This window comes from Mesocricetus auratus, unplaced genomic scaffold (genome assembly GCF_017639785.1).
Source record: "Mesocricetus auratus isolate SY011 unplaced genomic scaffold, BCM_Maur_2.0 Super-Scaffold_100676, whole genome shotgun sequence".
Taxonomy (NCBI): domain Eukaryota; kingdom Metazoa; phylum Chordata; class Mammalia; order Rodentia; family Cricetidae; genus Mesocricetus; species Mesocricetus auratus.
This window is the reverse complement of record NW_024429266.1, coordinates 101,305,608-101,328,369: the sequence shown is the minus strand read 5'-3', so window position 1 is coordinate 101,328,369 and position 22,762 is coordinate 101,305,608. Positions and strand designations below refer to the sequence as shown.

General features: G+C 38.7%; 1 protein-coding gene across 1 annotated transcript in view; it reads left to right on the top strand.

Moving 5' to 3' along the window:
• The first annotated feature begins 552 nt into the window (after positions 1-552).
• The window catches only part of LOC101824207 (vomeronasal type-2 receptor 116-like), a 43,258-nt gene continuing 21,048 nt past the window's right edge, over positions 553-22,762 (top strand). Inside the window, exons 1-2 of the mRNA XM_005083434.1 lie at positions 553-764; positions 20,348-20,636. Of these exons, the coding sequence (XP_005083491.1) occupies positions 553-764; positions 20,348-20,636 (501 nt within the window). The remainder of the gene's footprint in view (positions 765-20,347; positions 20,637-22,762) is intronic.

Below are 22,762 nucleotides of genomic sequence, written 5' to 3'. Positions count from 1 at the left end.
TATTGATTATACTGGCATGCCTGAATAGAAAAAGAAATATTCTATGACTTGGGGAAACCCTAGCAAGTAAAACTAACATTGACAGTCTTCCATCCTAAGCTGTGTGATGCTCTGCTGTCATGACATGGCCATGAGTGGCATGAATCTTTTCCCTTTTCACCTAGCACCGTGTCTTCTGATGTAATGTGTTTGCATTATCCTAGATGGTTTTTCATAAGCAGTTTCTTGGTTCACACTTGAGGACACTAAGAAGATTTCATTTCCCCCAGACTAGTTCTCTGTGCTCTTGGATGTAATCATGCTGCCTGTAGAAATCTACAAACATATTTTTCAGTTTGTTTTTAACTTTGAATCCAGGGCTGAATGTAGAGCCTACGGGAAGAAAGTGTTCCAAAATTCCACTGGGAGTGACAAGTCAGATCAGAAAGAAATTAGATGATTTGAGTAATGACTCAGTAATCAATAAAATTATATATATATATATATGTATATATATATATGTACGTATGTATTTAACCTCCACAAGACTCATGACTTCACAGGGCTGTTAATATGTTCTTTTGGATTTTTATCTCCTGCTTTTTGAAGATTCCCTTTCTCGTATTCTCACAAGGCAGCAGTGAGTGTTTAGTCAGAATTGATTACCGTTTGTACCATGAAGGAAACGTGGTGATTGCTGGGTTTTTTCCTGCTTATGCCATCTACCCGCTCAACAAAACAGCTGATTGGAGTATGCAAAAATTTGTCAGAGATTTTATGGTCCAGTAAGTTTCGTATTCCATTTATTCCTTTTCCAAATTAACATTGATATAGTTGGTGGGGAATATGGGTTCAAACATCATTATTCCCTCTTTAACTCATTCTGGTTTTCCTTCTTTTTCAATCCTAGATCTCTCCTGCAATATAGTCTTGTTAAATTTCAGAATGTAATTAGTGATTTGCTTACTCATTAATGACTTGCTTACTTCTAACAAATGAAAAGAATGAATCTGAGGTTCATTCATTTTATTTTCCACATTTGATACTGGGAATTTCCCCCTCATTCTTCCATGCCTGTAGCTCCTTGGAATCTGCATGTTTTCAATTCCATATCTGCAGGAGAATGATAGCACAATAAGACTGATGATGTATTTGAGTAAATTCTAGAGGTATAGCTGTGCTTCTGTAAGGAAGAATGATGCCACTGAGACTAGTGACCAGCAACTTTCTTATGTGGGCTTGGAATGATGACACGTGTTGCCTGTATTAGCTAATGTAGATTTGGGAGCAGAAATGCTGACCTTACAAACTGGGACTTAATCTCTGCCTTATCAAGTACTCACTTGTCTGATGTTTTTGTATGTGCTTGTTTTCTAACACTTTTATTCTCCGTTCATTTAACCATATTCACATGCTTGCTAGGTGTTTCCAGCATGCATTTTCTCGTTGTTACAAATGTGGTCATCTGCACACATTGATTGTCAGGGTAGACTCTAAGGGATGTTTCTGGACATTTTCAAGTCTGCAAGATTAAGAAATAGTATCACAAAAGTCTACTTGATTTTCTTTCATTTTAATAAAGAGAGTTAATCATGCATGCTATTTTATAAAAATCAGTTAGGTGTATTTTAAACTATGTAAATATTCACATAGTTGTAGGAACCCATGTAATAAGAATCAGAAATCAAAAATTACAGCCCATTCTCAGTTATGAACACAACAAGGGAAAAAGGAAATATGTATTCATAGATCAGGTTGAAGACAATGAATGGGAAATTAATAAAAATAAACATAGAAATGAGGATGAATTATTGTGTAGGTGACACTACTGGATCTTTGCTGATACTTCTTTATAGGAAAGTCATGTTCAGAGACAGTGATTGAGGGGAAATAGCCAAGTGTGGAATGCCACTCAATATTAAGGATATAGTAAGACCTCTGACCTTAAATTGACATATTCGATATGAGCACATAAATCCAAAATTTATCATGTAGGCAGAATGTTTCCTAAGAGAACTGATTGGCCCCAGGGATGATGTTTTACCTCTAGTAAGATTACAAAGTCATCTCTCATGTTCTAGCAGGTGTTTTTACCTTGCATGCCAGAAGTAGCCTGTTCCATTTCACATCGGATGATGTCCCTATCACTGCCCCTTTCCTATGCTCTCCCATATTCACAGGTCAAGCACTATTGCACATCAGCCTGAGTCTCACTGCAGATTGTGGAAACCTATTCCTGCAAAGGACACATTTGTAATTGCATGAGATTTCAGTGTATACCTTGACAAACATGTACAAGAGGATAATGGTCTTTTAGGACAGTTCAGCATGTTATAAAGTAAGAAATAAAAGGAAATATATTTATGATAAGGAAAAGCTTTGTTTTGCTCATAAAAGATTAAACAAATGTAACTGATCTATGGAACATATTTTCATAGAAATGGGGCACATAAAGGCATATTTTCTTTATGACTCAAAAATTATTTTCATTCTTTTTATTAAATCCTTTACATAGGTGTGAGGTGAATCTTGAAAAGATTTTTCTTTCACCCTTCAGTTAAATATCCTAAAATTCTAATTCTAGTTGTTTGACGATACTTATTTTCATTACCATAACTTCAAAATATGATAAGATGTGGGTATACTTTCTTTACTGTGATCCAATTTTTGAATTGGATTTTACTTTGGTGTTGTCATAATTAGAAGGATGGTAAATGCAAAAATTTGATGGGTTCAGAATATAAAAAATACCTTATCAAATGTCAGATTACAGCATGTTAATTTACCAAAGCACAATGACTTGGTTCATGCTTATGCACATGTTAAAGTCTTTTATTCACGGTAGCTAACATTCATCTCCAAAAATAATTACTGCTAATTCTCTTGCTTGTGTATGGGAGGGATTTACTTCAAAGCTTATGCAAAAGTATGGCTGACTCTATATATGTAAAATTCTGTTTTGCATCAATTATATGTGCATTTGTATGCTAATAACATGAGCACAATTCATGTATTAGAAGAATATATTCATTGGTAACTTAGATTTTAATATTTTCTATTTTACTGTGTATATTTTCTTTTTATGAATATTTTATAATAAGGGTCTTAAATATGCACTCACTGTTGTTTGAAAATATCTTATGATGCTTACTTTAAACACTGACATTTTGTGTTAAGCATGTAAAATAATATTAAATTTCACTGTATAAAAGGTACAAAAGCCAGTCAACCTTTTATTCTTTTTTTAATTTAAATTAGAAACAAGGTTGCTTCACATGTCAATTCCAGGTCCCTCTCTGTTTCCCTCCCCTCCTCCAGTGCCCTCCCTCCAGCCACCCCATTATCCCCTCATTTCCCAGGCAGGGTGAGGCCCTCAATGGGGGTGTCCATAGTCTGTCATTTCATCCAGGGCAGGGCCTAGACCCTCCCCCAAGAGTTCAGGTTAAGAGTGCATCTCACATTGTTAGATGGGAGTCCAAAGTCCATTTGTATACCCAGGATAAATACTGATCTACTGCCCAAGGCTCAATAGATTACCTAGGCCTCCTCACTGACACCCACATTCAGGGGGTCTTGATCAGTCCCATGCTGGATTCCCAGGCATCAGCCTGGGATTCAAGAGCTAACCCTTGTCAGGTCAGCTATTTCTGGGGGTTAAGCCAGCCCAGTCTTAATGCTTTTGGCCATCGATCCTCCCTCTCTGTTACTGGCTTTCTTGAGTTCAGCTCAGTGCTTAGCTGTGGGAGTCTGCCTCTTCTTCCATCAGCCACTGAATGAAGGTTCTGTTTCCCAGACTCTCTGGCCATGGGATTGTAGGCTGGTACTCCCCAGATCTATGTCTAAAATCCATATATGTGAGAGTACATGCCATGTTTCTCTTTTTGTGACTCAACCTTTTATTCTTATTCTTCTTTCTTGTCATGCAGTCAAACCAACAATTATAGAAAAAGTCATATTAATTGCATTATAGCACCCTACTTTAGTAATAATTTGGACTCCCAGAATTTAACTTCTCTTTAAAATCAAAAGTTTAAACAAATGTCAAATTATACGGTGCTTTATCTTCGTTAATTTTAGTTAGAAACCAGAGTAGTTTATTATGGTTTCTCTGCTTTTGAATGAGAATAATACAGTATAGGCAACATTTGGAAATATGTGCAGGATGTATCTAAGTTCTCCATCCTTCCCTACTAGCAAATCTGTGTATTCTGGTACCACTTTCATCCTACTTAAAATATTATTCATAATTAGTTCTCAAAATTATACTTTTCAGAAAAGGCACTTTCTTCTAGTTTTTTTACCAAATTATTTTCAATAACTTCTAAAAGTTTCACATTGCCAGATTTCACAGTAATACTTCTATGTGTTCATAAAACTACATCCAACATTAGAATACATTAAACATTATCACATCTGTATCTATTTTGTGTAACTGATGATAATCATATGTACAGATGTGCAATTATGAAACCACAGTATGTAATAGTCTTCCTCATTTTAAATTTCCAATGACATATTGATTGTACATTTTATGGTGTATCATGTTCTCAAAAATGGGTATCTTGAGGGCTTGGTGGATATGCCTGCAATACCAGCAGTTAAGGGGTAGAGACAGGCAAATCTCTCTGAGCTCAGTGCTAGCCTAGGCTACACAGAAAGATCCAAGGTAACTAGAGCTAGTTATATGAATTACATTATTGAAAATGTCCAGACTTTCTAGATGTTCTAAGTGTCAGATACACTTTGTAATTAGAAGTCGTAAAATAACAGATTTTGTAAAAATGAATAGCAATTGCTACATTAGTAGATTCTTCTTGAGTCTTCCAAATGGGGTTTATGTCCTAGATCATTCACAGAAGAAAGAAATGTAGACTCTAAACCCTTGTGTTCGCAGTGAGGAAGGGGACCAATGTTTCATGTTGTTGTTGTTGTTGTTTTTGCTATGTACAAAGTGTATATAATAGACAAGGAGCCCTAATATGCATCACCCTCCCCCTGTGTCAAGGCTGAGCAAGGCACCCCACCATAGGGAATGGGTTCCAAAAGGCCAGCTCATGCACCATGGATAGATCCTGTTCCCACTGCACGGGACCCCTCAAACAGATCAAACTAAACAACTGTCACCCACATTCCAGGGGTCTTGTTAGGTCCCATGCAGGCTCCCCAGCTGTCGGTCTAGAGTCTGCGAGGTCCCATGACCTTGAATCGGCTGTCTTTGTAGGTTTTCCCATCATGATCTTAATCCCCACCTTGTTCATATAATCCCCCCTCCCTCTCTTCCACTTGACTCCCAGAGCTTAGGTTGGCGTTTGGCTGTGGATCTCCGCATCTGCTTCAATCAGTTGCTGGATGAAGGTTCTATGATAAGTTGGAGTAGTCACCAATCTGAATGCAGGGAAGGCCAGTTAAGGCAACCCTCCAATATTGCTAGGAGTCTTAGCTGGGGTCATCCTGTAGATTGCTGGGAATTTCCTAACATCAGGTTTCTCCCTAACCCCATAGTGGCTCCCTCTATCAAAATATCTCTTTCAATGCTTTCCCCCTTTGTCCCTCCCCCAACTCGACCATCCCATTCCCTCATGTTCCTTTACCCCATCCCCGCCCCTCTACCCCCATCCCCAGTTTACCCAGGATATCTCATCTGTTTCCCTTTCCCAGGGCAAGCTATGCATCCCTCTTGGAGTCCTCCTTGTTATCTAGTCTGTCTGGAGCTGTGGATTGTAGTCTAGACTCTCAAAAGCTGAAAAGCACTTAAGGAATTGCTCAACATCCTTAGTCATCAAGGAAATGCAACTCAAAACAACTCTAAAACTATCATCTCTAAGTTCAGGAACAAGGCAAGGCTGTTCCCTCTCCACATACCTCTTCAATATTGTACTGGAAGTTCTAGCTAGAGCAATAAGACAACAAAAGGAGATCAAGGAAATGCAAATTGGAAAGGAAGAGGGCAAACTTTCACTATTTGCAGATGATATGATGAGTATGCCACAGAGCATTTTCATGGTCCCAAAGTCTTGGTTAGAATCTTTTTGCAGAGCTCCTCGTCCCCTAAATGAACAGATGGAATGGCTTTGAGACATCTGGGAGCACCACAGCCAGGTCTGAGGTTAGGCAGTTTTTAAGGTTTCTAACACCTCTTATTCAGTCCCAGTCAAAATTAAAGACTCAAATCTTCCTTTTGTACTGACATATAGAGGGAGATCTCACCATTTTCCTAAACCTTGATATCCAGAAGCAACCATATCCAACAGTTCCTAAGAACTCTCTAACCTGTCACTTTGTTTTTAGACTTGGGATTTGGGGAATAGAAATGATATGTCTCTGAGACAGGATCATTTTTTTCTTTTACATTATAACCAAGATAAGTAGCATCTGAATTACAAAGCCTGGCCAATACCCTGTATCCTAAGTTCTGCAGCAGTCCTTCAGTGGCTCTTCTATAGGTTCATCCATTTCTGGGGCTAACAGGACATGTACAACTGAAAAAGTATTTTACCAGGGAATTTCAGACCAAAGGATAATAAATCAGCACCCAGTGTCTCATCTAACAGAGTTGGAGAGGTCTCAAATCTCCAGGGTAGCAAATCCAAGTAAGATGTCCATTATATCCTTCCTCTGGATCTGTCCATTTGAAATAAAAAATAGTTGATTCACCGTTGCCAGGGGGAAACTGAAGAATGCATCTTTCAACATGTTTCACTGAAGTAATTAAAATCATCAGGGTATATGGGTTTGGGATCCTAGGATAATCTCCATCTTCTTATTCACCTCCCTTTGGTCCCAAACAGACCTACAACCAGGGCTTCCAAGTTCTTGATGGGCAAGAAGGATGTGTTCCAAGGTGACTAGCAGGAGACCAGGATGCTTGCCTCCCCAAGTTGGTGGTATGAATAGATATTCCTTTCTTTGCCTCAGGAGCCATGAGGTATTGCTTGACCCAAACAGGAGTAGCTGAACTTGTTAACCCAACAGGTATAGTGCTTGGTGCTTAGCTAGCCCTGAGGCAGTTGGTCTCTGATCATATTCTAGGGAATCCTTGCTGTAGGTCTGAAAGATAGTCTGTTTTCCTAGTCGAGGTTTGAATCTTCTCTTAGGAGGCTCTCTTCTGAAAATGGGTGAGACAATAAAATTTGACTAGGTGACTGCAAGTCCAGTTGAACATCTTTACAAGAAAAGATATGATGGCTTTAGTTTATGAACGGGGTCCCACCTTAGTAGAGGGTAGGGACCATCACCCATTACAATAACCCATAACTAGTGGGTTATCATTCCTCCTCCAAGATCAATGAAACATACATATTGGCAGTTTTCCCTGACACCCCTGGGACAGCAGTCTTTTGGCTGTTGGTAAAGTGGGATTATCTATTGCCTATGATTTTCTGGTTGTAGATAATGTCCTGGGGTTTGGATTTTCCTTCCAGAACTTTCTGTAGGGCTAGGTTAGTGGATATGCATTTTTAAAATCTGGTTTAGTTATGGAGTATCTTGTTTTCTCTATCTATAATGATTGAAAGCTTTGGTGGGTATAGTAGTCTGGGCTGGTATCCATGGTCTCTTAGTGTTGGTAGAACATCTATCCAGGACTTTCTGAATTTCCTAGTTTCCTTGGAGAAGTCAGGTGTAATTCTGATAGGTTTGCCTTTATATGTTTTTTAAGAATTCTTTTTTTCTCAATATATGTTTCATTTAAATTGGAAACATGAATGCTTCACATGTCAGTCCCAGCTCCCTCCCCACCCTTCCTCCCTTGTCCCTCCACCAGCCCCAACCCAAGCCTCCCACCCAATCCCCACATTATTCCCAAGGGAGGGTGAGCCCCCCCTTGGGGGATCTCCAAAGTCTGTCATTTGATCCAGGGCAGGACCTAAGCCCTTCCCCATGTGACCAAGCTGAGAGAGCATCCCTCTGTTTGGAATGGGTTCCCAAAGATCATTCATAAACCATGGTGAACACTGATCTACTACCCAAGGCCCCAGTGATTTCTGTGGCCTCCTCACTGAGACTACATTCATGGAGTCTGGATCAGTCCCCTCTTGGCCTCTCAGCCATCAGTCTGGGATTCAAGAGCTCCTCCTTATCCGGTCGTCTGTCTTTGTGGGTGTCACCATCATGGTCTTGACCCCTTTGCTCATCACTCCTCCATCTCTGTCACTGGGTTCCAGGATTTAAGTTCAGTGTTTAGCTGTGGGAATCTGTCTCTGCTTCAATCAGTCACTGATTGAAGGTTCTAGGATGGTATATAAGGTCGTCATCAACCTTATCATCAAGGAGGGGCTATTAATGTAGTCTCTCCACTATTGTTAGTTTGTCAGTTGGTGTTATCCTTGTAGATCTCTGGAGATCTCATTAGTGTCAGCTCTCTCCTCAAGCCTACAATGACTTGATCTATTATGGTATCTCTCATCCTACTCTCCTCTATTCTTATCTCTACTCAACCTTCCTGTTCCCCATGCCTTTTCTCCACTCCTCTTATGCCTCTCTCCTTTTTCTGGTTCCCTCTCACCTCCCCCATGTTCCCAATATGCTCAGGAGAAATAGCCTCATTCCACTTCTCTGGGATATCATGCATCTCTCTTGGGAACCTCCCTGTTTCCCAGACTCACTGGCACTGGGATTGTAGGCTGGCACTCCCCGGATCCATGTCTAAAATCCATATATGAGTGAGTGCATACAATGTTTGTCTTTTAGTGTCTGGATTACCTCACTCAGGATGGTTTCCTCTAGTGCCATCCATTTGCCTGTAAATTTCAAGATTCTATTTTTTCCTGCTGAGTAGTACTACATTATATCAGTGTACCACATTTTCTCTATCCACTCTTCAGTTGAGGGGCATCTAGGTTGCTTCCAGGATCAAGCTATTACATATAATGCTGCTATGTACATAGTGAAACAGACATCCTTGTTGTGTGAATGGGCACCTTTTGGACATATGCCTAAGAGTGGAATTGCTGGGTCTGGTGGTAGACTGAGTCCTATTTTCTTGAGGAATCTCCATACTGATTTCCATAGTGGCTGCAGGAGTTGTGACTCCCAGCAGCAGTGGAGGAGTGTTCCCCTTTCTCCACATCCTCTCCAGCAAAACTGTCATTAGTTTTTTTGCCATTCTGACAGAGGTAAGATGATATCTCAGAGTTTCTTTGATTTGCTTTCCCCTAATGGCTAATGATGATGATCATGTTCTCAAGTGTCTCTCAGCCATTTTATACTCCTCTATTGAGAATTCTCCATTTAGTTCAGTTCCCCACTTTTTAATTGGATCCTTTGGTGTTTTGGAGACTTGCTTCTTGAGTTCTTTGTAAATTTTGGAGATCAACCCTCTGTCAGATGTGGGTTAGTCAATAACTTTTCCCAATCTGTGGGGTGCCTTCTTATCTTGCTGACTGTGTCCTTTGCCTTACAGAAGCTTCTCAGTTTCAGTAGGTCCCATTTATTAATTGTTGATCTCACTGTCTGTGCTACTAGTGTTATGTTCAGGAAGCAGTCTCCTGTACCAATTCATTCAAGGGTACCTCCCACTTTCTCTTCTAACAGGTTCAATGTGGCTAGATTTATGTTGAGGTCTTTGATCCATTTAGACTTAAGTTTTGTGCATGGCGATAAACATGGACATATCTGCAGTCTTCTACATGCCAATATCCAGTTATGTCAGCACCATTTGTTTAAGATACTATCTTTTTTACATTGTATAATTTTAGCTTCTTTGTCAAAAATCAGGTGTTCATAGGTTTGTGGATTAAACCCAGGGTTTTCAGTTCGATTCCATTGGTCGATCTGTCTATTCTTGTGCCAATACCAAACTGTTTCCAGGACTATAGCTCTATAATAGAGCTTGAGGCCAGGAATGGTGATGCCTCCAGATGTTGGGTTTTTTGTTTTTTCATATAAAGTCGAGAATTGTTCTTTCAAGGTGAAGAATTGTACTGGGATGTTGATGGGGATTGCAGAGTCTGTAGATTGCTTTTGGGAGGATTGCTATATTTACTACGATGATCCTACCTATCCAAGAGCATGGAAGATCTTTCCATTTCCTGGTGTGTTCTTTAATTTCTTTGTTTAAAGACTCAAAGTTCTTTGGTCACAGGTCTTTCACTTGTTTGGTTAGCATTACCCCCAGGTATTTTATGTTGTTTGTGGGTATTGTAAAGCGTGATAGTCCTCTGATTTCTTTCTCGGCCCTATTATCGTCTGTATACAGTAGGGCTACTGATTTTCTTGAGTTGATCTTGTATCCTGACACTTTGCTGAAGGTGTTAATCAGCTGTAAGTGTTCCCTGGTAGAGTTCTTTGGGTCATTTATGTAAACTATCATATTATCTGCAAATAGTGAAAGTTTGACCTCTTCCTTCCCAATTTGTATCCCTTGATCCCCTTTTGTTGTCGTATGGCAATGGGTAGAACTTCAAGTACAATGTTGAAAAGGTACGGAGAGTAGACTGCCTTGTTTTGTTCCTGATTTTAGAGGAATTGCATTGAGTTTATGTCCATTTAGTTTGATGTTGGCTGTTGGTTTACTGTATATAGCTTTTATCATGTTTAGGTATGTTCCTGTTATCCCAGATCTCTCCAAGATCTTTATCATTAAGGGGTGTTGAATTTTATCAAAGGCTTTTTCAGCATCTAGTGAGAAGATCATGTGATTTTTTTCAGTTTGTTTATATGGTGGTTTACATTGATGGATTTCCATATGTTGAACCATCCCTGCATCTCTGGAATGAAGCCTACTTGATCATGGTGGATGAGGTTTCTGATGTGTTCTTTGATCCAATTTGCCAGTAGTTTATTGAGTATTTTTGCATCTATGTTCATGAGGGATATTAGACTGAAGTTGTCTTTCTTAGTTGTGTCTTTGTGTGGCTTGGGTAACAAGGATATTGAAGCTTGGTAAAAAGAGTTTGGCAAAGACCTTACTGCTTCTGTTGCTTGGAATACTTTGAGAAGATTTGGTATAACCTGTTCTTTGAATTTCTGGTAAAATTCTGCACTGAAGCCATCTGGCCCTGGGCTTTTGATGACTGCTTCTATTTCCTTAGGGGTTATAGGAATGTTTAAATTGCTTTATCTGTTCTTGATTTAATTTTTGATAAGTGATATTTATCCAGAAAATTGTCCATTTCCTTTACATTTTCAAATTTTGTGGAGTACAGCTTTTCAAAATATGGCCTGATGATTCTCTGGATTTCCTCACTGTCCATTGTTATGTCCCCCTTTTCATTTCTGATTTTATTAATTTGCATGTTCATACTCTGTTGTTTGGTAAGTTTGGATAAAGATTTGTCTGTCTTCTTGATTTTCTTTGTTACATTGATTCTTTGTATCGTTTTCCTAATTTCTACTTCATAGATTTCAGTCCTCAATTTTAATTTTTGGCATCTGCTCCTCTGGGGTGAGTTTTCTTCCTTTTGCTCTAGAGCTTTCAGTTGTGCTGTTAATTCTCTAGTATGACTATTCTCCAGTTTCTTCATGTGGGCACTTAGTGCTATGAACTTTCCTCTTAGCACTGCTTTCAAAGTGTTCCATAAATTTGAGTATGTTGTGTCTTCATTCTCATTGAATTCTAGGAACTCTTTAATTTATTTATTCATTTCTTCTTAGACCCAGGAGTGGTGCAATTCTGTATTATTCAATTTCCATGACTTTGCAGGGTTTCTGCAATTTGTATTATTGTTAAATTCTGACTTTAAGGCATGATGGTCTGGTAAGATACATGGAGTTATTACAATTTTTGTACGTGTTAAGGTTTGTTATGTTGCTAAGTATGTGGTCGATTTTTGAGAAGGTTCCATGTGGAGCTGGGAAGATGGTATATTCTTTTGTGATTGGACTGAGTGTTCTATACATGTCTGTTAAACCCAATTGGGTCACAATTTCTATTAGGTCCTTCGTATACTTGCTAAGTTTCTATCTTGTGTTCCTGTCTAGTGGTGAGAGTGAGGTATTGAAGTTTCCAACTACAAGTGTGTGAGGTGCTTTGAGTTTTAGTAATGTTTCTTTTACGAACATGGATGGCTTTATATTTGGGACATAGATGTTCAGAACTGAGACTTCATCTTGGTTGATTTCTCCTGTGATTAGTATGAAGTGACCTCCTTCATCTCTTTTGATTGATTTTAGTTTAAAGTCTAATTTGTTATATATTAGGATTGCTACCCCTCCTTTTTTCTTGGGTCCATTTGATTGGAAAATCTTTTCCCAACCCTTTACTCTGAAATAACGTCTGTCTTTGAAGCTGAGGTGTGTTTCTTGTATGCAGCAGAAGGACGGATTCTGTCTTCGAATCCATTATGTTAACCTGTGTCTTTTTATGGGCAAGTTAAGACCATTAATATTGAGGGAAATTAATGACCATTGATAGCTCATTCTTGTTTGTTTTGGAATGGTTGTTGTTGTTGTTGGAATTGTATGTGGATTTCCACCACTTTTTCTTTTGCTGGTTGCAAAGTGGGATTACCTATTCCCTATGATTTTTCTGGTTGTAGTTAACTTTCTTGGGTTGGAGTTTTTCTTCCAGAATTTTCTGTAGGGCTGGGTTAGATGTATTGTTTAAATCTGGTTTTGTCGTGAAGTATCTTGTTTTCTCCATCTATATTGATTGAAAGATTTGCTAGGTATAGCAGTCTTGACTGGCATCCATGGTCTCTTAATGTTGGTAAAATATCTATCAAGGACCTTCTGGCTTTCAGAGTTTCCATGGAGAAGTCAGATGTTATTCTGATAGGTTTGCCTTTATATGTTACTTGGCCTTTTTCCCTAGCTGCTCTTAATATTCTTTCTTTATTCTGTAGGTTTGGGGTCTTGATTATTATGTGGAGAGGGGATTTTTTGGGTCTTATCTATTTGGTGCTCTGTAAGATTCTTGCACCTTCACTGGCATGTCTTTCTTTAGGTTGGGAAAGTTTTCTTCTATGATTTTGTTGAATATGTTTTCTGTCCCTTTGAGTTGGGTTTCTTCACCTTCTTCTATACCTATTATTCTTAGGTTTGGTCTTTTCACAGTGTCCCATATTTCCTGGATATTTTGTGTTAGGGATTTGTTGGACTTAAAATTTTCTTTGGTCAATGAATCTAATTATCCTAGTGTATCTTCAACACCTGAGATTCTCTCTTCCATCTCTTGTATTCTGTTGGTTATGCTTGCATCTGTAGTACCTGACTGTTTTCCCACCTTTTCTATTTCCAGCATTCCTTCAGACTGTGTTTTTTATTGTTTCTATTTCAGATTTCAGCCCTTGTACTGTTTGAATTGTTTCTTGCAATTTTTGCTTTGTGTTTTGCTCAATTTCTTGCATTTTTGGATTGTTTTTTCTTCCATCTCTTTAAGGGATGTCTCATATCATTTTCATGAAGCTGTTTTTAAGGTCATTCTCTTCTGCTTCATTTGCACTGGAATGTTGGGGTCTTGCTGGTGTAGCCTCTAGACTCTGATGGTGTCATATTTGTTTTTCTGTTGCTGAGTGTGTTTTTATATTGTCTCTTTCCCATCCCTTCTTCCAGTGGGTTCAGAAAGAGCCTCTTCCTCTCCTGGTGGGTATGGGACCAAGGTTCCCTTCTGGTGGGTGCAAGCAAGTTCAGTACTCTGGCAGCTCTCCTCTTCCTGGTCCTGGTTCTGGTCCTGTGGGCAGAGAAGGAGACTATGATGCTGGGGTACACTCGCTCCCACTAGGATGAAATCTGCAGTGGCACCTCCCAGGCACAGGAAACACAAAATACATTCTTTATGTGAAAAGCATTATCCTCCAGTGATTCCCCCATTTGGGTCTAAGACTATGTTCTTAGACTCCAATCTTATGCAACCCCATTCCTCTGATAGGAACAGGGTGGTCAGTGGTGCAGAAAGTCATCCCAAGTGGCTTAGTGAGAATAGAAGACAGTCTGAGAGATGAGTACCTGGGAATTTTGAGAGAAAGGAAAGTCCTGGGGTTTCCAGTCATACAGGTCATTGGTTGAGAAAGAAAGACATAGCTTAAGTGGATCTGGGGGCTTCTCACTCATGCCCTTTGGTTCAAATGTAGTGAGTCTGGGGGCTAGACAGAGAGGGAAACTTGCAGGATCTTTCTGACCCTGAGTTGAGACTGAGGAATTCAGGAAACCGGGGATGTCAACTGAGGTATCCTATGGGTTTGGGTTGGAGCTGCTTTAGGTATGCAGGGAAGACATGAACTTTGGGCAAATCTTAGAGGAAGGCTTAGACTGAAGTCTCTGGGGCTGAGGCCCAGAAAGAGGTTACCTTGTGGCCAGGAATATAGAGTGAGGGTAGCTCTTCTTCTTCTAGGTCACTGGATAAAGCCCTTGATTTCTTAACATCCTGGGACCTAGCTACCAGAATCTTAGTACAAGTCATAACCAGCTAAGTTCCTGAACCATGGAGCCTTGGTTCTGTCACATAGGAGAGTATAGGAATAAATAGAAAAGTCAATAATAGGGTACAAGTGTTTTAATCAGGTAAATTGGAAATAAGAAGCTCTAATTAAGAAGAGAAAAAGTGGGTGGGCTTGGAAGAAGGCGATAAGATGGTAAAATAGAAATAAGGATTCTGAAAAAGTTTGAAGGTATCATACTATTAAGTATTTACCTAAAATCTGTGTATGTATATTCATGAATTGATGGATTAATGAAATTTTCTCATCTGGGATAACAATGCTTCCTCCAACAGTCAGATGTTTTCTAACAAAGTTTCCAGTACCAGGCATGAGAATATCTGTTTGGAGTTGTTGATCAGTGTTGTCCATTAAGCTCAGAAAGCATACAGTCTAATGTTATTGCCCTTTGTTTCTCCACAGAAGTGGAAGGTAAGTGCCCATTTATTAAGAAACCATGTACTTCAGACACACGGTCAAGAGGACCCTGAGATGGAACTGACATGAATGTGTCCTCCCTGAGGACTGGCTTCAATGGTACCAGAAAGTACCATGCATGCTTCTAAAGGAAAGAAGTAATCAATCATCTTGCAGAGCTATGAAGCCTATGAACAACAACAAGAAACAGCAAGGCATGGAAACCCTAATATGAAATCATGGCATGCATGCCTTGTCGTGACCAGTCACTCTCTAATTGGACTTTAGACCCTATGAACAAGAGGGAAACATCTCTGGTACTGAAAACCTAGCCAAATACCCACAGCTAGTGAAGCCATGATTTTGAAGGAGAACCTACACCCTCCAATTAACCAAACCAGCATGATCCCTAACTACATTAAAATATTTGTCCTTAAATGTGCATAAGTTTAGTTTTTATCAGTTAAACTTCTCATTACAAAAAAAATCAAAATGTAGATTTGTGGGAGTCCAGTTCAAGTGAGTACATCTACAAACAGCTGCTTCACCTGAGGCCTGTAACCCTGCAAAAGAGAGAACAGAGATGTTGTATGAGACAGATGATCTGGGAGTTTGACGTGAGGTTTAGTTATGCCAGAAGATACACTCATAAAGCCTCACCCATATGACTGTCTAAACACGAGCTGAATAAGGACAGTAGATTTCCCAAAGTAGATGGGGAAAAGCCTATAAGGCCTTATTCCTGTACAATAAACTACAGCCACTAAAGAATGTTAAGAGTGGGGGAAGCAGTCTCCCTGGGGAAGAGTACAGCAATCGGTTATCTCATACCAAATTGTCAGCCTAAAAATGAACATACCGATAGCATTCTACAGACCAAGGAAGATATATTTAGGAGTGTGTGTGTGTGTGTGTGTGTGTGTGTGTGTGTACATATATAAGTACATGTATCAAAAATTTAAAAGAAGCATGACTTTGAAAGAGAGCAATGAGGGAGGACTTGGAGAAAAGGGAAGGTAGAAATTATATAATGATAGTGTCAAAAATAAACGGAAAAACCTGTATTTCAGCAAACAGGAAACCTTAAAATAAATGGACAGATTTACTAATATACAACTTACCAAAGTTAAATCTAAGTAAAACAATTTAAACAGATCGATGATCCCTAGTAAAATTAAAGCAATAATTTAAAGTGTCAAAAATGGTAATCCCATGGCCAGAATGATTGAACTAGGATTTCTTTTAGAACTTCAAAATATTCCAGAACATAGAAAATGAAGGAACATCACCTAACTATTTTTAAAGCTACTATTTCCCTGATAACAAAACCATAAAAATTACCCAACTGACCCTAAAAAGAAAAGAAAACTATAGGTGAATATCCTTAAAGAACCTAGATGCCAAAATTCCAAATAAAACACTTGAATGAAGAATTCAATATGACATCAAAAAGATTAACAAATGATCAAGTTGGCTTCATCCCAAAGACACAGGGATGGTTCAACATAGATCAGTAAAAGTAAACCACTACATAAAGATATTAAAAATCAAAACTACATAATCATTTCATTAGATTCAGAAAAAGTCTTCGTCAAAATTCAACATCCAATCTAGATAAAAGTCCTGGAGAGACAATAGATACAAGGAACATATCTCAACATAATAAAGTCAAATCACAGCATTCCCATAACCAACATCATCTTAGTCAGAGATGAACTCAAAGGACATTGCCACTAAAATCAGAAGCAAAACATGGTTGTGCAATCTATCTCTACCTATCTGTATCAATATAGTAGTTAATACTTAATTAGAACAATGAGACAACCGAATAATATAATTGGTATACAAATAGGAAAGGAATAAGCTAAAGTATCCTTATTTGTAGATGATATAATTTATACATAAATGATCCTAGAGACTCAGCCAGGAAACTCCTATAACTGATCAACACTTTCAACAAAGTAGTATAATACAAAATTAGTGCATAAATACCAACATTCCTTCCAATGTGCAAATGACATACATGTTGAAGAAAAAATCAAGGGAATGGTACCTTTAAATACAGCATTAAAGTTTTTTAAGTTAAAAAATATAATTTTTATTTAAATTTTTAAAAATAAATAAAAACAGAATTAAAAAGAGCAAAACATCTTGGGAAACTTCTAGCAATTCATGCAAAATACATTTATATTAATAATGTTAAGACATTGGGTAAATTGAAGAAAAAGAAGAGATAAGACCTCCCATGCTTATGAATCTTTAGGGTTAATATTGTGAAAATGATCATCCTACCAAAAGCAATCTACAGATTCAATTCAACCCCACATTGAATGGAATCCCAAAATTCCACACCTCCATATAGAAATTGAAAAAAAATCTTTAATTTGGTAAGTCAAAACAAAACACACCAAAAAAAAAACAGAGTAGCTAAAACAATTATGAAATAAAATCCCTACTAAACATATCAGTATCTAAGATTTCAAGTTGTGTTACGGAAATACAGTAATGAAAATAGCTTAGTATGGGTGTAAAAACAGACATGTTGATTAATGAAACTGAATTGAATAGAAGATAATTCCACATACCTACAGATACCTGATCTTTGAGAAAGAAAAAAACTAGAGGAAGACCACTTCTCCAACATATGGTGTTGATAATCCAGATAACTACATGAAAAAGAATACAAATAGATTCAAATCTATAACCTTAAGAAACTTAATTTCAGATGGAGCAAGTAACCCAACATCAGACTAGGACACTGATATCACAGACATTAAGACCTACAATTAATAAATAGGACCTCATGAAGCTAGAACACTTCTCTACAGCAAAAGGTATGGTCATTTGAGCAAAGCAGAAGCCTACAGAATGGAGGGGGTATCTCTACCATTTCTAAACCTTGCTAAAGGGCACCTTTCCTGAAAGTACAAAGACACTATAAAATAAGACATCAAGAAAACAAAAGAACCAACTTAAAATGATGTATAGAACCAAACAGTGACTTCTTTAAAAATGAAATACAAATGACCAAGGAACACTTAAATACATTCAAAATACTTAGCCATTAGTGAAATACAAATTAAAACTATATTGATATTTCTTCTTATTCTAGCCAGAATGGACAAGATTGATAAACAAATAATTTCACATATTGACAAGGGTATGTGGAAAGGAGAATAATTATTCACTGCTGATAGAAGTGTGAACAACCATCCCAGATGAGGTAACAAACAAATGTACTGCAGGTTTTCTTTTATACATAGATTCTAGACTTTAAGCTTTTGGTATGTATGCTGCAATCAAAATAAATACAAAGGTTGGTGAGAACCTAAGAAAGACTGGATCTTCCAAGGAAGTATAAAGAGATAAAGAAGAAACTAGAACAGGAAAATTAAGTGGGGAGCAGGATGTGAGGGCAGGATAAAGGAGGGAATTTGAGCATAGACAACTAACACTACAGAACTTTTTAAAGTAATGTGGAAACCTAATATTATAGATGCTTCCTTAATTGTGTACATATATGAAAGGAATTTAAATGGAGTCACAATAGGGAGAGATAACACCCCAAACAGACATCATGTGCTATCAAGTAAAAACTCAATATTAGGAATTGATTGTATTTTCATCAGTTTTGGTCCAGACATTTCAGGCTATTGCCAATGATGTTGTTTATCTCCACAACCTCACAATTTTACTAAAAATAGCATTTGCTCATATCATCAAACATGGAGAAGTTAGCCGGGCGGTGGTGGCACACGCCTTTAATACCAGCACTCGGGAGGCAGAGGCAGGTGGATCTCTGTGAGTTCGAGGCCAGGCTGGACTGACAGCCTCCAAAACAATACAAAGAAATCCTGTCTCGTAAAACCAAAAAAAAAAAAAAACATGGAGAAGTTGAGCTGGTATTCAACTAAGAGCGCCAGCCCTGCTGCTGGGTAAATACTTTAAATGCTACCAGTGGGGGAAAGTTGTCATAGCTACAAACCCTAAGAACTACAACAGCACCATACCTGCCTGCAAGTTATACTGGTACAATAAAGGTGAAATGCTATAGGAGTACAACCACATTTTATTGGATTTAAGGCCCACTCCATCAGATGGAACTATACCTGACACTGAATTTAGCCAAGAATCTGTGACTGAATAAGTAAAGTCTTATTACTAATACTATGCTAAAAGAACACGCCAATGGCTCCTGATGACATGTTGCTATACCCATAGGTAAACACATCACTCACCTTTCATCAGAGAAGCTTCTTCTTGCATTAGATGATAATTAGCAATTAACACAAATGCTCACAGCCAGAGAATGAGGGACTTTGCAGCACTCAGCCCTAAATAGGATGCCTTTATCAAACCACTCTTCTCAAGACTCTGGGGGATTTATGAAGAGGCGGCTGAAAGATTGTAAGAGCCAGACTTGATGGATGACTCAAAGGACCACAACAGGGGTGATAAATAGAGAATGTGACAACATGCACAAGACCAGCACAAGTTCCAAACAGAAGTTCAGCAGGGAGAACAAATGGACCCAAAGTCCCATTCATAATCAACCAACTATTTGCAACTGCGCCCTATACGCTACACAAGGGAAACCATGAGTTTCCTCCAGTGGAGTGCCACTCTGTGCATCAGCAACACTCCAGTCAGGCACAGTGCCTACAATTCTTTATGGCTGACCTAAAATGGACTCCACGGGGGATTTGTACACTTTTTATTTTGTTTTGGCATTTTCTATGTTACTGGATTTTCATTTGTTTGTTTTTTATTTTAATTTACTTTTTTGGTGCTTTTTTGTTTTTTTATTTTTGTTTTGAGAAGGAGATATAGAGAAATAACCTGAAGTTGGCAGAGGTTGTTATAGGGGGAAAATGTGATCATACAATATTGAATGAAAATAATAAAAATAAATAAATAGGCATCACAGTGCAACCTTACATCTTTTTACAAAATCAGAAGAGGCGCCAAGTTTCCCACAAGTTCTTGGGCCAACTCCCCTTTTACACAGTAAAAGAAACAAGGAGAACCTGTATTAAACAATATGGAAAATAAAGACCCCAACTGTGGTTTTCCTCTATCTAGCATGCAGGAGCTTTCACAGACAGACACACACACACACACACACACACACACACACACACACGAGTGGCAATAAAGAAGATATTATTACAGAAATGTCAACTATTCCTAAGACATTGTGAATGAACTGGGTGAGCTTTTAGTAAGACAATATTTCAATAAACTGGTGGTTTAATCAACAAACATTCACTTTTCATGGTTGTACAAGATGAAAGCCAAATATGGAGTTACCAGGAAATCTGAAGACCTCTTCCAGATTCGTGGTATGATTCTACATAGCTGTAAGGAAAATAAATCAAGTCCTCTTGATCTCTAGCTATTGAGAGATCTGCAGTAAGAATTTTACCTCATCCAAATGACATAACACTCCTATTCTAATTCCAAATACTCCTGAAAAATATGAAGTCACAGTGATATTTTTTAAATACAGCCATTCAATATATAAAAATTCTTGTATTGAATTTACACATATGTGTAACAGGATTGTTTCTCTTAACATTGTTCCACCTTCTACGCAGGTTTAAGTTGAGAAACTACCAATGTATTTTGGCCATGAGATTTGCCATTGAGGAGATCAACAGCAATCCCCATCTTTTACCAAACACATCTCTGGGATATGAGGTCTATAATGTTCCACAGGGTGAAAGAAACATCGTGGCCAATATTTTTGGCTGGCTCACAGGAAAGAAAACTGGGAAACCTAACTACAGTTGTGCACATAGCAAATCAGCTGCTATACTTACAGGAACATCATGGATAATATCTGAATGCATAGGGACATTTCTAGATCTATACAAATTTCCACAGGTAAGGAAGGGTGGTGTGAGTGAGTGTAAAATCAGTAATCCTTTGGTGATAGTTCAAGGGGCTTCAAAGGGACAAGAATTACTCATCATTTACTGAGAAGGGATGCAGGCATTTGGTGATGGATCTACAATTCTGTATTTTGAAATAGAGATAAGAAGAAGAGAAGGGATAGCATACTTTTGACACTCTACCAATTATAATAAAGATTCTAGAAAACTCTTAACAATTAAGATTACACTAAAGAGTAGGACAAGTGATCTTAATCCTATTGGATTTGCACTGTTACTTTAGGACTGAGTTTTTCTTTTCTTTTCTTATTCTTTTCTCCTATATTAAATTCCCCTTCATCCTCTCCTCCAAATTCTTCCCAACCATACTTTCCCGACCCACCACATCTACCTCTCTTCCATTTCCCTTCAGAAAAGAGCAGAAATCCCAGGGACATGAACCATAAATAACGCAACAAATTACAATAAGACTTAGCACAAACCCTCATATCAATACTGGATAAAGTGACCCAATAGGAAGAAAGGGATCCCAAAAGCAGACAAAAGAGTAAGATGCATTCCCCACTCCAATTGTTAGAAGTCACACAAGAACACCAAGCTACACCATCGTAACACATATGCAGAGGACCTAGGTCAGACCCAAATAGCCTCCCTGATTGTCAATTCAGTATCTGTGAGTCCTTATAAACTTTGGTTATCTGATTCCGTGGGTCATGTTCTTCTGGTGTCTTTGAGCCTCTGCCTCCTACAATCCCTCTTCCCCCTCTTCTGCAGGATTCCCCAAACTCTGCCTAATGTTTGGCTGTGAGCCTCTGCATCTGCTCCTATCAGTGGCTGGATAAAGCCTCTCTATTAACAAGTATGCTAGACTCCAGTATACGAGTATAGCAGAATATCAATAGGAAACATTTCATTGAATTTTTGTATTTTTGTTTATTTATTTACTTATTTATTATTTTCTCTCTGTGTGCTATTGAAAGTACAAATTTTATGTCTTTTTTATTTAAATTAGAAACAAGGTTGCTTCACATGTCAATCCCAGGTCCTGCTCCAACTTCCTTCCCTACTCCCATGTCCTCGCACCAGCCCCCCCCCCAGCCCCCTTTCCCCAGTCCCCATTCCTTTCCCCAGGGAGGGTGAGGCACTCCATGGCGGGTATCCATAGTCTGTAATTTCATCCAGGCAGGGCCTAGGCCCTCCCCCAAGAGTCCAGGCTGAGAGAGTATATCTAATTGTGCAATGGACACACAAAGTCCATTTGTACGCCAGGGACAATTATTGAACTACTACCCAAGACCACATAGATTGCCTAGGCCTCCTCACTGACACCCACATTCAGGGGGTCTGGATCAATCCCATGCAGGATTCCCAGCCATCAGTCTGGGGTTCGGGAGCTCCCCCGATGTTCAGGTCAGCTATTTCTGTGGATTAAACAAGCCCAGTCTTGACCCCTATGATCATCAATCCTCCCTCTCTATCACTGGGTTCCTTGAGTTCAGCTCAGTGTTTAGCTGTGGGTATCTGCCTGTGCTTTGATCAGTCATTGGTTGAAGGTTCTGCTTCCCGGACTCTCTGGCAGTAGGATTGTAGGCTGGCACTCCCCTGATCTGTGTCTAAAATCCATATATGAGTGAGTCACATACCATGTTTGTTTTTTGAGACTGGGTAACCTCACACAGGATAGTTTCTTCTAGTGCCATCCATTTACCTGCGAATTTCAAGATTCCATTGTTTTTTTCTGCTGAGTAATACTCCATTGTGTAAATGTACCACATTTTCTCTATCCACTCTTCAGTTGAGGGGCATCTAGGTTGCTGACAGGTTCTGGCTATCACAAATTATGCTACTATGAACATAGTGGAACAGACATACTTCTTGTATGAATTTGCATCTTTTGGGCATATTTCTAAGAGTGGAATTGCTGGGTCATGTGGTAGGCTGATTCCCATTTTTCTGAGGAATCTGCACACTGATTTCCAAAGTGGCTGTACAGGTTGGCACTCCTACCAGCAGTGGAGGAGTGTTCCCCTTTCTCCATATCCCCTCCTGCATAAACTGTCGTTGGTGTTTTGATTTTAGCCATTCTGACAGGAGTAAGATGGTATTTCAGAGTTGTTT